The sequence below is a fragment of the Prionailurus bengalensis genome, chromosome A1 (genome assembly GCF_016509475.1).
Source record: "Prionailurus bengalensis isolate Pbe53 chromosome A1, Fcat_Pben_1.1_paternal_pri, whole genome shotgun sequence".
Classification (NCBI taxonomy): domain Eukaryota; kingdom Metazoa; phylum Chordata; class Mammalia; order Carnivora; family Felidae; genus Prionailurus; species Prionailurus bengalensis.
Window position 1 is genome coordinate 157,617,603 of NC_057343.1, and position 16,698 is coordinate 157,634,300.

Sequence of the window (16,698 nt, forward strand, 5' to 3'; positions counted from 1 at the left end):
ATAGTCACTCGACACTACGCAAATATTAAAATTTTAAAAATATTGCCATTTTGGAGCAGGCATCTGCTGTTTTAGTTTTAAGGCATGTGATCTTTTAATTCGGTTTTGATTCTGTTCCGTTTAGATTTGATGAATTAAAGAAGGGTACCAACAATCATGTAATGGATTTACAAGCTCTTAGATGGTAGGAAAAGAGCATTTCTCCCCTTCAGGTAAGTCTGCTACCTTATTAGGATCAACTTGCTGAACATTCACAGTGGTAAGCACATTTCTACAACTTATTAAGTGGATGCTTTCTTTCAGGAATAGCAAAATTTGCACAAAAATTGTTCAAGATGGATAACAAGTCTTGAGACAGACAACTTGAGGAATGGAATAATATTCCCCAAAACCTATGAAATTCAAGAGTAAATGAATGATCACATAATTGCAATTTTAAAACAACAATTTAATTCTGGAAATTGAGGAAATAATGATCATTAGTCAATTATTAATATATCACAGGAACAGCAGTATCTGAATCAGGAAGCTTTAAGAAATAAGACTGGTTTCAGTGTTTTTACAGGCCCATTTCTTTGTTAAAAAAAGTGGAACAAGGTAGACGCTTAGTGTAGATCCAGAATTATCTCTGGGATGTGCTAAGGAATTTGAACAAGAAAAAGAGTGATTCTGCCCGAGAGAAGGAGATGTAGCATTACTCCAAGGTGCTAAAATGATGAAACCTGGAAGAAATATTCCCACTAGTGTCTGGCAAACTGTGGAGAAGGCAATGATTCAAAAGTCATGTATTGTTTATTTTTTAATACATTACACTTCTTTCAAAAAGCAGGGACACTTTAAAAACTGGGTGGTTGGCAAATCCTATAAGATCAAACCTGAAACTTTGTATTTATATTATTTACTTTGAAGATCCAGTCAGGTGAAATGAGTTTAGTCATTAAATGGTGTGAACCCTGCATGCTGCTTGATATATATATATATTTATATATATGTACATATACAAATAAATATAGGCACTAGGAGAATTGCCTCATTTCTTACCTGTGACGTCGGCGACCATTAACCCTTCTGCTCTGATCACTTTCACCTGGAGAAATCCCACATCTTTCAGGTTGTGAAATATTCGCAATGGGCTCTGAAAGACCCCAACATCGATATTAGGAAAGAGAGGTCCTGGCGGGTCTCAAAGAGTGTGCTGAGAAAACACTAAGTTTTATGATTGATCTCAGGATGCTGCTTAAGTGATTCAAAGGGATATTTGTGTTTCTTCAGTACAGAGTATCGTCCACCAAAATTAACGAGTACATACGCATAGGCACACATATGTATCTACATAGGTAATTATTGCTCTACAAGACTTTTTGAAAGAATAAAAAATACCACATGCCTTCCCCATAAATAATTATCAGTACATGATGAACAATAAAATATAGAAGCGTGTATGTATAGTTCCTTCCTTCAATTTCCTTTACTTAAGGACTCCAAGAAACCTTTCATCTATGGGTATGATGGTTTGGAGACTAATGATTGTTAATACTGAGTCTTAAATTGTTGCTTATGTAACACACTGCAGCCTTTAGAATTAAGCAAGTTAACAATTTTTTTTAAGTTATTTTCTTCTTGTGATTTTTGGAAACAGCATGCGCCAGATGAGGGTTAAATTAATGAAGTGCCATTTCGTAATATTTAATTCAAAAGTTTGACACAGTTCTATAAGCCTGTTAGGAAAAATATCATATATAATCTTCTAAAATAAGTCAAATCGATCACTGAAAATAAGATCAAAAGTGACGAATAATTTTTCTTAGGTTTGTAATTTTATTTGCCATTGTAGTATGACTAGAAGTAGAGAAATTTCAACAGGTGAATCAGATCCAAAGAATAAAACGTATTTAATTTCATAAATTAATAATGGTAGTGTTTTGGGAAGTATAATACCTGAAGGCATTAGAAGAGGGCTACCAGTGCAGTAATTCAGAACCCTAATTAATGGTCACAATACTTGAGGAGTAAGTATTGACACAGAACATCGAAATGCGTTTATTTGCACTTCCTAGCATTTTTCTCATGACAAGACCAGCATTTCTTCTCAGTAAATCAAAGGCCCTTCTGTATCATAATCCTTAAAGTGCTATAATACCAGGGAGCATAACCTAACAAAGTCATCAAACTGTTACCAAAGAACATTCCCATCCTTGTATTAAGAATGTGAGAATACTGACAAGCAGAAGCTTACTGAAATATTAACTTTATCAGTCCTGTATGACTAATCAGTGTTTACTGAAGCCATGACCTTGGTATATTGAGAGGAGGCAATGCAGATATATGTGTAATCTCGGAGCCTAACTTTTAAGGGTGGTGAGCACAAGATTAGCGCTTAGTCTTTTATTGTTTTTAAACAGTTGCTTATCACCAAAAATCTATTTGAACTACCCAGAGGACAGCGTTCAGTAAAAATACACTTGTCTCTCCATTTAAATTACGTGTAAGTTAAGGGTTTAACAGTGGCAACTTTACACAGTGGTGTTACAACTCAGAGTTTGTTGTCTTCCTAATGTGGTAACACCAGGTTTGAGAAGCATGCCCTTATCTCAGAGCTTACGAGCTTATGGATTATTATACCCCAGGTAAATCTCCTATCCTAATGACAGAGAAGAGTTTTATCAAAAGGTTCCTGTCCTTTAATTTTCAAGAGTAATTTCAACCAAGTTTCACTGTGTCTAAAACAAATACCTTCAGTCTTCAGGCTGAGAACTGTTCAATACTAGTAACCTCACTGCCCAGACGTATAGCTTCTGACGCTTCAGCTCTGATGTTCTGCTTCTCATTTGGGGTAGTAATTATTGTCTGAACGTTTTATTTCCTCCAGTCAGCTGACACTCAGTAATTTATTGCCAACTTCAACTGTTTAGGCCAGTGACATATCGATTATAATAAGAATTCAAAAAAAAAAAAAAAAAACTTAAATATATCAGTTTATAAATACACCTTTCAGTAATGCTTCATCAGGACATATTCCTGCCTTGTTATTTATGGTTATTTTAGAAGGCCTCAAAACCTGGATGGCTTCTGAAGCCCGAAATTTCCATAGCAGAGGAATCTATGATTTGCTGTGAATCCTTTCAGCCCTCAATAGATGGGAAAAGATTGAAATGCTCTGGAGAGGAGTCCTCTTTATTTTTTTAATGAAAGGCTGTATAATATATTTTCTCTATGGCTGCAGCAGCTGTCAGGGAGAGCATCTCAGTTCAGCTCTATTACGGGAGAGGCAATACCCCATCCTATGGCATAGAGATGCTCTGAGGGGCCAGAGCTGATTGACAGCTTGTCACCGTGACGTCTTATTCCATCTCTGTTATGGAGAAAATTAATGTCACACCACCAGCCTTATGACTCGCTGTCATCTTAGAACCGCTCACCTTTTATCAATGCTCTAAATAACATTTCAAGCCCATCGTCTCACGGTGGACAATCCGGTCAAGGGACATTAAATCAGATGACTGTGAAATGTCATAATAAAAATGGAATGCTAACAACTTCTTCTCTAAACTAGCTCCTCTGGTTTTTAAACTGTGACAAGGGGGAGCAAGGGTTCAGCATACCCGTTCTGAAAAGGTCATACAATCGCTCTTGGTCTACTACCCATTACTACCCGCCCCCTATTGACCTTCCCTGCTTTCCTCCCCCTAAAAGAAAAAAAAAAAAAAAAAAAAAAAAGAAAAGAAAAATGGAATTAGCCATCTTTTCAGAATGAGGTGATCAAATAATGGTTCCCACAGTAATGTCTGTTTAATTTGTGGGGCTTCAATGCTTTACAATGAGCAGCTGAAGGACAGAAATGGAGAGCCTTTTCAGGGGCAATTCGTTTACTTTCCTCACTACGGCCACTGCCAAATCAAATTCTTAAGTTTAACCTAAAACTTAAAAAATACACATGTTCTCTCAGGGAAACATACAAATAAGTCTCCAAATAACCTCTTTTTTTAGGTTTCTTCAGAACAAGTGATGTTTCAGACATGATACAGCATTTCATCATCTCATAACCTGTGCGATAAAAAGGAAACATGATGAAACCAAAAACTACAGGTCTCTGTCCTTGTATGGCTATGAGCAATTATAACACATGTGCTTTACCACCTACAGTAGCGTCTTAGCAGCTACGTCTCTAGAGGGAAATACAGGCCTATGCTTGAAATTCAGGGCTAAAAAAAAAAGATGCATTTAAATATGGTTCACTTTTTAATACATTGAGCAGCATATAACCTGAGAATTAGCTGGGGGCATCCATATAATGTTTTGTATTTTATTGAAAAAATAACTAACATTTGAAAGAAAGTGTGGAAACAAATATTCAAATTCTGAATGGAAATGGCTGATTTAAGGAAGCCCATCCAACAAAAAGAAAAAAAAAAGGATCAATGATAGTTGGATTATTTCTAATTTCCAAGCCCGCAGTATCATTTTAATATACGGGATAGTATCAAATATTCATCCATAAAGTACAGTATCATAATACCTAGAATCTTTATATTAATATACCAATTAATTCCTTTAAAATTGTTTCAATTCATGAGGCTCACTTCTGGTAACAGGAGAATATGTTTTTGTGGGTACCAAAATGTGAAATAATTTTCATAATTGCAATTACATATTAGAAGATGCCCAACAATACGTTGGGCTCTTAGGTGGTTTAAAAATATATACTCTGTAGCCTGGCTGAGTCACCTCTATTAAACTGTTTATGATAACACCATTGGTGGATGAGTTGTACAAGCATTAGCAGACAGCTGATTCAGTGGAGATAGCCAGAATAAATTTGCTGAAGCGCACATCCTGCTAATCTGTTTGAAGAATATTGTAGAGCATTAGTACCAGCACTTCATGTTATCTGCACAGCCTGATAAGGTACATCTTTATTAAATTCAGTTATTGGAAGGATGTCAGTCAGCAAATAGGAATATTTTAGAATCTAAAAAAAAAAAAAATTAAGCGGTTCTTTGTTAGTCAGAGCTTGGTTTCATGGCTGAGTGTCTAGAGGAGCCTTCTAAACACCTGGCAGCATTGTACAATACAAGCTTTGTAATTTTAAGTGGAAAAGCCTTTTTCCCCCCCCGGCTTCACGGGTACCCAGGCATTCACTTTTTCGAGTCTCCAATGAGAGAGAATGGTGGAGTAAGAGCTCCCCTCTCTGTTGATTCGAGAAAACTACATGGTGGAAAATGCACAATGTGAGGATGCTGGGAAATAGGTAGATTTGGATACGAATATTTTGGTTTGGTAAAATTTGAGAAGGGTACTTACTATAGTGACTTGCTATCCCACCCAATAACTGTCTACATTTGGTCAAAAGGTAGGGAGGCTTCCTTTTAATTACATTTCACATTCATTGAAAATAAAATAAAGGAACGAAGTAAGGCTTTTCTAAGCAGTTGACATAAAAATTTCTGGAATATCTTCTTGTTACCAAGCTACTAATTAATGTAGATTCCATTAATTCCATTTCAAACTTGGAAAGACCAAGAATTTTTAATGGCAATTACAAAGAGTCAATGAATTAATTTTAAAGTAATGTTGTGTACACCTAACTTTCCTTTATGAGAAGTTTCCTTGCGTGATAATTGTGCTGCATGACAAAATCACTGAGGAGATGCTCAGGATCTAGAACTTGCTTTGGAAGAGACTCGAGAGTAGACGGGGTGTCTAGACATCAGGGTAATAAGTGTGGCATTTGCACTTGCCCAGCTTTCTGTTTGTGCTGATTCATCTGTCAGACAGCTTTGCAGATGTACTTCTGTCACTCCAAGTGAATTATTTACAACCTCAACTAGTCACACATAATCCTGAAGGAGGAGGGTTACATACGTACATATCTCCTTAATATTTCCTCTCGTTCTTTCTGGTCCTCCAGGGAGTTGACGGAGAGGTCAGAGATACTGACTGTGGCCGAAGCTGTCAGGGTGACCAGCAGCACCAGGTGTCCCTCACCCTCTTCCAGCTGCAGCTCCAACTTGTGGGTCTGTTCCCTACTGAGAGCCGACAGGTCGACCTGGCACCTAGGAACAAATGTTTTGAATTAGCAAGTGGCTTTTTTTCCCCTTTCCTTTCCTTTCCTTTCCTTTCCTTTCCTTTCCTTTCCTTTCCTTTCCTTTCCTTTCCTTTCCTTTCTTTCTCTTTCTTTCCTTTTCTTTCTTTCTTTCTTTCTTTCTTTCTTTCTTTCTTTCTTTCTTTCTTTCTTGTCACATCAAACAGTGAAAGGGCAGGCTGCTCAGAGCTATGTGAAAAACAAATCAACAGAAATACTATTTGGGCCACTGGAGGAATACGTCTTTCATGTCAACACACTTTCTTCACAAAATTCAGACCCTGATTATTTTTAGTGTCTAATTTCTTATTTCCTGTAAGATACAAAAAAAAAAAAAACCATACTTATATGATTCTATCACTACCCATTGTGACCATATTCATAAATCGGTAGGACTTTCAGTCCCTAGACAGACTAGTTTAGTGGAGCTTTGCCTACGGAAAGATTAATACGAGCTGTCTTAGAAGAAGCAAACCACCAAGAATCTGAATTCTTGTGCAGGTTTTAAAACAATGGATATTCTTCCTTCATTCATAAATGTTATTAAGCAATGAATAAAATATGTACTATGATGAGGCCATAAGTTTTTCATTTTTAAAACCATGCCAGTTTATTCATAGAACACCATGCATAAATCTAAATAAAAACAAATTATCCAAAAATATTATAGCTCAAGGGTTATGTAACAGAGTTGTTCTAATACAGGTTTCATAACATGGCAGCCCATGCTTGATTTGTTTGTTTATTTATTTATTCATTCAGAGAGCAAGGGAGGGGCAGGGAGAAGGGGAGAGAGAGAATCCCAAGCAGGCCCTGCACTGCCAGCGTGGAGCCCAACATGGGGCTCGAACCCACAAATGGTGAGATCAGTACCTGAGCAGAAACCAAGAGTTGGACACTTAACTGACTGAGCCACCCAGGCACCCCCATGGCAGCCCATGCATGAGAACCTACTTACTCAGAGCTAAACACTATTTTCATAAAAATGTCAACTGATTTGGAAGAGAAAGATACTGAGGTGCTCACAAAGCCAATCAACTGAGAAAGAGGGGGCAGATATGAACAGAAGGAATTTATAACAGGGAATAGCCTATTATAAGAATAAATGTGGTAACATCATAAACAGGGGAGTCAGCCATCAGGGACAGATTAAATGTTTGCTCCTTCTTCTGTTTTTATTTTCTTTCTTTCTTTCTTTTCTTTGAGAGATAGAATTAGCTGGGTACAGGGGCAGATGGAGAGAGAGAGAATCTTAAGCAGGCTCCACCCTCAGCACAGAGCCTGCTGAGGGGCTCGATTCCAAGACCCAGGGATCATGACCTGAGTGGAAATCAAGAGTCAGACACTGAACCAACTGAGCCACCCAGGCACCCTGCTCCTTCTTATTCTTTACTTGATTTATTGTCTATTGTTTTGCTTTTAAATTAAATTTTCTAGAAATAGGGTCTTAACACTTATAGGTGGTTTCAAACATCTCTTTAGTATGCATAAATTTAGAAACTGAACCAAAGTCTGACATTTTCCTTTTATTTGTGCCAATCAAAAATGACAAGAGAGGTAGCTGGGACTAGAAACATCTGAGAGGAAGGGGAGTACAGAAACAAAAGAAAAGGAAACGACCTGGTCAGTGACAGAAAGTCCGTGTGTGTAAATGCTAACTGTTGAGAGCAGGAAATCAGAGTCTGTACCAAGTCTGGAAAACATCTTCCTAAAGTGAGAACATATATCAAATAACCTCATTGTTTCTGCGAATATAACATGCATTTCAAAATACTTTCATGCTCTCTCCTTAAACTCTGAAGACTGGAAAACACATACCAAATTCCTTGTCTAATATTATAATTTTAACTGGAATTAAGTTCTTGTCAATGACACCTGGAACAAATTGAGGAGAAAAATGGAATGGTGAAAGACAACCAATCAAATGCATTTTCTAATAAAAAGGAAGAACATCAATATGATTTTCTACAGATCTTTCCAGCAATTGGCATAGTGCCTACCTGGAGTTTGTTGAATGTAAACGAGTCTTTGGATTAGATTGGGAGTATGATACCAGAGAGTTGAACAGGGATTACAATTCACACAGTACTTTTGGTTGGATAAAGTTGGGAAGAATAAAGATCTTTTGCTCATTTGGATCATGCATTTCCCAGTCTCATCCTCGCCTTACTCTTTTGTGTGACACTGTATCACTCTTGAAATACATCACAGCTTTCTGGAAGATTTCCTTCTTTGGCTATTACCATTTTACACTGGTCATATGGATGCTGGCCTACTCCTCATTTATGTTAGAGTCATTGCATTTTATGCTCTACACTTGGGGAAGGTTCTCTAAAGATGCTCTGGTCCAAGAATTGCAAATTGGCAACTTTCAGATAAAATCTGGCCCATGGATATACTGTTTTTGTTTGTAGTGCTAAAAAAGTTTTGAATTAAAAACATTTTAAGACAGAGCAAATGTCCTCTGACTTAATTACTATCCCTAATGCTGTCTATTATTTACAACTGGTCTATTTCACTTAACTCTGTATCTGATTCCAACAGACATAGGTTTTTGTGATCCTTACAATCTCCTTAATTTAGCAAAGAGAAAACTGAAGGCCAGAGAAGATACATGACTTAATGGAGCTATACAGTTAGTTATCAGCAGAGCTAGGACCTGAATCTGACACAATGGAATCCAAGATCTAGGCTTTTTCCTGAACTAGCCTTCACTAAGTAACCATGTATCCCAGGAGGAAGTGTGCCTATTTGCATTGGTTATTAAACTGGGTAATATCTGGACTTGTTTTTAACAGAATTCTTTTTCAGTTTTGAAGCATGGAATTATGTTTTTATACTTTTAAAATATATATAAACTACAGAAGACTGTAAATTATTGCTTTTATAAGAAGATAAACTCAGAAAATATACAAATTGAATTTTTAAAACTATGAAACTAATAAAACTTAAGTTAACATTGTAAATTTACAGGGAACATTATGCTTTTCTGCTGCAACTAAAGTTTCAGTATTGGGTATTCTTGTAGAAATGGTCTCAGATTCTATCCTATATTTAATGTTTCAGAATTTTGACTTTAATAATTCTAACGTAGAAAATGCTTATTTATATAAATGTATTGAAGAGTATTAATGACTCCAGGGTTCTTTGCTAGTTGGGGTTATTCAGCTCTACTCTTCATCTAAAAACTCTGCTCAGGAGTAATCCTCAGATGGTATTTTAAATGAAATGTTGCCTGATAACTGAGCCAACTTGTCTTGTTAACTTGAGAATGAAGTTAGCATCATGGCACCACTGAAATCTGCATTAAGTGAGTATTAAATCAAATTATTGCTGGAATTTTGTGGAAAAAAGTCTTTGCTACCCCTTTATTGCTGTTGAATAAATATGTACAAAGACAGAACTCCCACAACAGTCTGTTCCAAATTCAGTGCTTATTGCTACAGACCAGTGTCATGGTTTGAGTGTTTGTCTCCAAAATGCCTATGTTGAAACCTATTGGCCGATGTGATGGTATTATGAGGTGGGGCCTTTGTGAGGTGATTAGGTCATGAAGGTGGTGAATGAGATTAGTGCCTCTTCATGAATGAGATTAGTGCCTTCATAACAGAGGCCCCAGAGAGATCCTTCACTCCTTCTGCCATGTAAGGACACAGAGAAAACACAGCAGTCTCTGAACCAGGAAACCAGACACAGAATCTGCTGGTGTCTCCATTTTGGACTTACCAGCTTCTAGAACTGTGAGAAGTAAATTTCTGTTGTTTTTAACAGTCTGTGGTAATCTGGGATAGCAGCCCAATATACAGGCAGATTCACCTGTATTTAGCTCCCCTGTACTGTTATTTCCTAAAGGATGCAAGGATTCACTACGGTTTGGATATAGAAGTCCTTGGTGGTCATCTGGATGGTCAGAATTGGCATAAATTAATGGTTTGACATTGTTATCAAAGTGAAAATGAAAATTTAAAGAATGAAGCAAATTCATGAAGTCCCAAAGTACATGCGCAGATATGTACTCAGGGAAAAGAGCCCAGGATAGGGAGTCAGATTCCCTTCATTTCAGCCCTCCATCTGTCACTAATTACTTGTGTGACCTTTCCCAAGAAAACTTATTCTCTTGAATTCCAGTTTCCTCATCTGCAATATGAGGTAATTGAGCTAGATAAACTTCAAATTCCTGAAAACCCCCAATTTCACAATGTGTTACAACTCTATCCATGTTTACACTTGTTTGCATCCTTTCTTTGCAATTCCACAAACCAAAAACCTAAGAGAACAAATTCATCTTTTAGTCAACAAAATACTATTCTTCAAATGTATTATATGCATCTTCCAGAAAAGCCTTTATGTTGATGCTAGAGGGCAGATAATCTATTTTCAGACTGTCTTCCAAGGGGGTACCTCAAAAGTTGCTGTGGAGGGGAGAAGGGTGAAAAACTAGGGTGTGGACTCTCCTCTCTAGTTCAAAGAACGGCTTCTCTTACATACATCTGTTTCCACATGTAAGCTGAAAACTTATTGGATACATCTTTTCATTCCCTTAGATTCTCCTGAAACCAAGGCTTCCTGGGTCTGGGTCATCCGCTGCCTGCTTTGCCTCAACTGTGACTTTGGCTGAGGGTCTGCTTTTCAGCCCACCATCATGACCGATTAACTGCGCTTGAGTCCTCATGGAGCTTCCATCTAGGACTGACTCAACTTTCACTTGCCAAAATAAGCTGGGCACTCCCCTTGGCTGCCATTGTGCATCTAGGCCTAATGGCCACATGTCCCAAGTTTCTGACTTCTAAGATCACTTCCTCACTTGGATGACAAGCCATACGGTGGGTTGTGGGATCTGGTTACCTGATCAAGAGCCAGAGAAACAAGATGCAACAATAGCCTTCTGGTGGGGTGAACTTAGATTAATGGAATAGGAGCTGGGAAGATAACTCCCCACAACACTCTCCCTCTCACAGACTGCTTCAAAGGATGATTCTCCAGATTACCTGTCCACATGTGGCCAGGTGGGTGCATAGCAACCAGCTCTGTATCTGAAACTCAGGAAACAGTGGCCATCCCACCAATATACTGCCTTGCATTGCTACTCTTCCCTGCCTTATGTTTTTTGTCTCTCACTCTCAGTGCCCGGGGTTCTATCTCCCAATAAAGCATCAGAACTTGATCATTGCCTCAAACTCTCTTTTTTAGGGAGTTTGGCTAATGTGAAAACCATTGACACAATTCAATCCCCTCAGTAACAGATGTCTAAAACACAAACCTAACTACACCCCTCCCCTAGGTTCCCACCACTTCTGAAATATCCTTAACAAGGCAATGGTGCACTCCATGACTTACCATCAGCTGTCGTTGGCTGACTCATACTTATGACTCAAGTCATTGCAGACAGCTGATGATTCTCCCACCATCCATGCTAGGGCGTAGCTCTTTCTTTGTGTTTGGATAAAGCAACCCTCTGCCTGAGCTGATATATCTATCTTTGCTTGCCAAGTTTAATAATTCTCAATGAAATAACCTGCAGTTGTCTTTCTCTGCCAGTATCCTGAGACTTCAATGGCAGGCGTCTAGCACAGCACCCAGAATATAGTTGGTGCTTTGTAAGTATTGAAGTACTTATGGACAATATGGAAGTGAAGAGAGGTCCAAAATTTACCCACGGTGACAGTAGCAGACCAGGGCTAGTGTGTAATGTGCCCATTCTACCACCCTCTATTATCCCCCTAGAAAGGGGTTTGGTTTCTTTTCAATACTTGTTTCTCTCACTCATTAACCCATTTATTCATGAACTATTTAAGTGTGTCAGGCCTCTGTTATGTATTCTCTATTAGATTTTAGGAACTCAGTCATTCTAAGCCCACTAATTTCTCATCTCCTTTTTCCCAGAACTACCACAGACTCAGCGTGTTGCCTTGAACAAAGTTCAAATGGCTTCAGACTCTGCGACCAGGGGTTCAGAACACCAAAGTTTTAATAAAGCTTATTCATTAGCATTGTGCTATTATGCAAGTCACTTAAAGTTTTTGTACATCAGCTTTGTTCACTTATAAAATGGAAATCAATATTTTTAAATGTCTCCTCTTTGCATAGAGTTGTAAGAACACAGGAGTAACAGATGAGCAAGTACTTGGAAAAGTTGAAAGTAGTATCTAAATATAATATGTGGTTTTATTATTGTTATGCCTTGGTTTGATTTTGGAAAATTTAAAAACTTACTATATACTCTGAACCCAGCTCATCAATCCATCAATCAATAGAAGAATCAAAACAGACTCGAAACTGAAGATTTCAAAGCTACTTTCTCTCATTCCACAAATGGGGAAATTGAGGCTCAGAGAAATTTAATGATGGCAAGAACTTGAAAGTTTCCTGACTTCCATATGAAAGCTTAAAGTTCTTTGTGCTTTTAAAAAACTGTATGCATTTAGTCACATGAAAGAAATATGTCACATTTATTTGGTGACATTCTCCCTTAAGAGTACAGAGTAAAATTTCAGTGCTCTTACCATCTTTTTTCTCCTCTGTCCTTCTATCTGCCATGCCTGAACTAGTGACCAGTGATATTCCTCCCAGATGAAATACTCTTGAGCTTAGCACCCTGCACGTATACATGTACATACGTGTGAGAACACTGGGGTGCAGGAGTAAATGTTAGGACTATTGAGATTTTTTTTTAAATTTAAAAACAGGGCAAGAATCAAGCTTTATAAATGTTTAATATATGCATTAACACAGGTGTCCCATGCATCAGGTATGTCACTTATGGCCTGTAAGTATTTTAGGAAAGAGTAGGAACTACATAACATAGAGGGGTAGACAGTGGCCCCCTTACTTGCTGACTTGCTTTCGCCGAATTGCAGTTCATATATGCCTTGTTAAATGGATTTACAGATTATATAATCTAGTTTTAACTGAACTAATCCTCACAAAATGGACAATTGGCTTTAAAAGATCCCAGTAAAGAAACTGTGGATTGAAGATAATGCTAATTGAACAAGCACCAGTGAGCAGAATGATAAACAAGAATCTGCAGAGACACCACTTCTGCTCTTAGCTGAGCTCTATGTCAGCCACATTCTGATTCACAAACCAATGATGGTCTAATCAGATCTAGCAAGAATTCAGCCCAAACAACCCCAAATTATCAAGACAATGTTTGCAATAGAAATTTACATCTACGTTGACAATAAACTTGTTCAGTGAGTGCTGTGCCTTGAAGTATTAGCTAATGATATTATAAAGCCATCATGATTAGCAAGACATTTGAAAACAAAGTCTTCAGAATAGGAAGACAAGCCTCTATGGAATTTCTTTGGTGGGGGTGGGGGGTGGTAATTTAAACAACAACAACAACACATATTTTACATAATTGTGACCAAATGTAACAATAACATTATGAAGCTTTTTGAGATTTTGTAATATATGAGAACCCTTTTACATTAGTAAGACTAATAACACATGATATATTACAAAATTTTATACTATGGATCAATATAATACACAATTCCTTAGAATTTTTGCATTTTCAAGACTTCGATCCATAACCACTAACGTGTTTTCAAGTTTCACAACTATGCAGTTTTTACACCATCTCTGACATTACAAAATGCTCAGGCTGCTCTTGCTTTTCTGTTGTTAGAAGTTGTCACTGTTTAACTCTGTTCGGGGAGAGTGCTGTATTAGAGCAACTTGTGACAATCTCCATTGCTTGACATGAAGGTAAACTATTTAATATACACACGGTGGTGCCTGAAAGCTGTCTTTGGAAACTCTGCCCACTGTATAAGAAACACTGCAATGAGTATGAACTTTTGGAAGAAGTCTTCAGAAGAAAAGAATAGTAACCCATGCAGGAAAATAGATTGAAATCTTAGGTTGATTTTATGGAAAACCAAGACAAGAATCAATGACACATTCCATTCTTTCCTTAAATATGATCGATCTCACTAATGAAATATTTCACTCAATCCTCAGTGAGAAAAATAGTGAAATATAATGATTTCATGAAAAAACTCTCTTCAGTTTAGAATTTTCTGACTAGCTGTCTTTGTGCTTTCAAATTAATAATGCAGGAGGATTGTTTTCGTTCTATGTAGGAAGTAAAAGAATTATTGGAGAATTGGTATCATAAATAAGAACCTATGCAAATCAGAGCCTATAGAGTGTCAAATGCACTGACCTTCAACCTTCAGAGAACATTAATTTTGTTAATATCCAAAGTCAGAGGCTGTATTCCCCATTTGCCATGCTATACCGGAACACACATATGTGTGCACCTACACATCCCACGTTCTGTTTCCTTTGGCATTACACACAAGAGTCACAGATTTATTTCTATGGTTGTAGATTCTGGAAGCATTTGTTCTTCATCCAGAACTTGCCCATTTGGAATAAGTTTTTCTTATCAAACACCATTAATAAAAATTTTGTTGAAATAGATCTCTCTAGCGAAGCTTACATCTGTAGCACTTTGTTCTCATGGGCAGGACCAACTCCTCAGCCCCAATAACAATGGAACAAATAAAGTCAGTAGCAATTCCCCAACTGAAAATATATGTACCCCAAATCAATGCCACTTTCAAGATAAACAAGCATTTTGCACACTAATAAATAATGCCATAAATCTTGCTATATTGGGTTGCAAATAACTCCAACTGAATAAAATTGCTTGACACAGGATTTACTTATTCTGCACGTTCATAAAAACAACTTGTTCTCTGACAGCACTCATTCTTGGCAATTTACCGCAGCTGTCAGCAGCCAATTTGTTCAGATTACTGCTCTGCATAAAAGTGTAACAATCATGAGGATTTATTAGCTGATTATCGTAAAGGTGGCAGTCCGTCTTGCCTGCCAAAATGCAGGTGATCAGAAAGTTAAATAATTACATGCAGATTAACATTATTTCACCTTTACTTGATATTTGTAGTTCAGCGACAGGTAAAATGTGTTGTTCAAACTTGCACTATTGTGTAGACCACCTGAGTTGGTTTATGGACTACCTGGCATTTTATTGAGCACTTCATGGCTTCAGAACATACTGGGTTCAAGACCAAAGTGAAAGGAATGTGGTCTTTAGAGCCAGGAGTTCTGGATTTGAATCTCAGGTCAATCACCCAGATGCATACTAGCTGAGCAACCTCTAAATCTATCTTCTGCCTCACTTTTTCATCTACAAAAATGGCATAATATGAACGACTCTTATTATCCCCTAAAAGTGAGCTAATGTAATTGTGCCCTATTCATTGTAGAGCACTGTTACTATTGTTTCTTTCTACTCATGGTAATTTCATTTTTCTGTAAAATTTACCTACCAGGGGGCATTAACTCTTTGGATATAATAATGATGAAAAAGTTATAAGTATTGGGTAAAAGTGTAGACTACTTTTTAAAAAAATGCAACAATTCAGTATTTTTTAAGTATAAGTATTACTCAGGCACTTTCACCTTTAACTCATTAATTCTCCCCTTTTGGATTATATATACATAGCTTTCTTCAATTACACTGAAATTTTATACCTGTCACTAAGTCATACTGTTCTAATTGCCTCTGCATTGATGCCTATTGTTAAATTATGAATTTACGGTTAACCCTTGAACAATATGGGGGTTAGGGACACCAGCCCCCTGGCACAGTAGAACTTCTGCGTATAACTTCCGACTTCCCCCAAATTTAACTACTATAGCCTACTGTTGACAGGAAGCTGTACTGATAACATAAATAGATGATTCACATATATTTTATATGTTATAGGTATTATATGTTATATTCTCACAAAAAAGAAAGTGAGAGAAAGGAAAATGTCATTAAGAAAATCATAAGGAAGAGAAAATGCATTTACAGTGCTCTACAATATTTATCGAAAAAAATCTCTGTATACGTGGACATCCGTAGTTCAAGCCCATGTTGTTTAAAGGTCAACTGTACTGAGAGAAGGAAGAGCCATAATTTTCAGTATTAAATCAAACTTCAGATCTTTAAATTAAAATCTGGCAAATAATTTTTAAACACCTATTATACGCCATATACTTTTCTAGGCATTGGGAATGTGACAGTGAACAAAAAACAAAACACTCAAAACTCTTTGCCTTCATGAAGCTTATATTCTCTGCCTTCACGAAGCTTATATTCTAGTGGTGGGAAATAAATGATAAAACACATAACTGAAATGTATAGTAGGTCAAATGGTCGTTACTTCTATGGAGAAAAACAAAGCAGGATAGGGGAAAGGGGGGATTTAAATAGGGTTGGTATGGATGCCTCCCTGATGTGACATTTGTACAGAGACCTGAAGAAGATAAAGAAGCAATCCAGGTGGATATCTGAAGAAAGAGTGTCACAGATGTAGGGGAAGGTCCTCAGGTGGGAGGGTGTCTGGTGTGCTTGAGGAAGAGCAAAGAGGCTGGAAAAGAGTAGAGGGAGAGAGGGGCGGAACAGCAGAAGTTCAGGGTAGAGTGGTGATGGGGCTGGATCATGAGAAGCATTATAGGCCACTATAAGGACTTAGCCAGGTTTTGCCCAGATTAGGATGGGAAAACGTTGAAGGGTTTTGAGCAGAGGAGTCAAATTATTTTATTTGTTTTCTGTGGAAGAAAGAACACGAGGCTATGGCTATTGT

At 37.4% G+C, this 16,698-nt stretch overlaps 1 protein-coding gene and 1 long non-coding RNA gene across 6 annotated transcripts in view; one reads left to right on the forward strand and one right to left on the reverse strand.

Annotated features, from left to right (window-relative positions):
- The window catches only part of MCTP1 (multiple C2 and transmembrane domain containing 1), a 531,752-nt gene that overhangs the window by 173,913 nt on the left and 341,141 nt on the right, over positions 1-16,698 (reverse strand). For all 5 annotated transcript variants that reach the window (XM_043593772.1, XM_043593790.1, XM_043593780.1 and 2 more), the window contains 2 exons: positions 5,867-6,053; positions 1,042-1,135 (listed from right to left, as the gene is read on the reverse strand). In XM_043593772.1, the coding sequence (XP_043449707.1) occupies positions 1,042-1,135; positions 5,867-6,053 (281 nt within the window). The remainder of the gene's footprint in view (positions 1-1,041; positions 1,136-5,866; positions 6,054-16,698) is intronic.
- On the forward strand, positions 10,899-12,092 carry LOC122491285. The gene is made up of 3 exons (XR_006299321.1): positions 10,899-11,088; positions 11,621-11,679; positions 11,966-12,092. It is a non-coding gene; the product is annotated as an uncharacterized LOC122491285 (long non-coding RNA).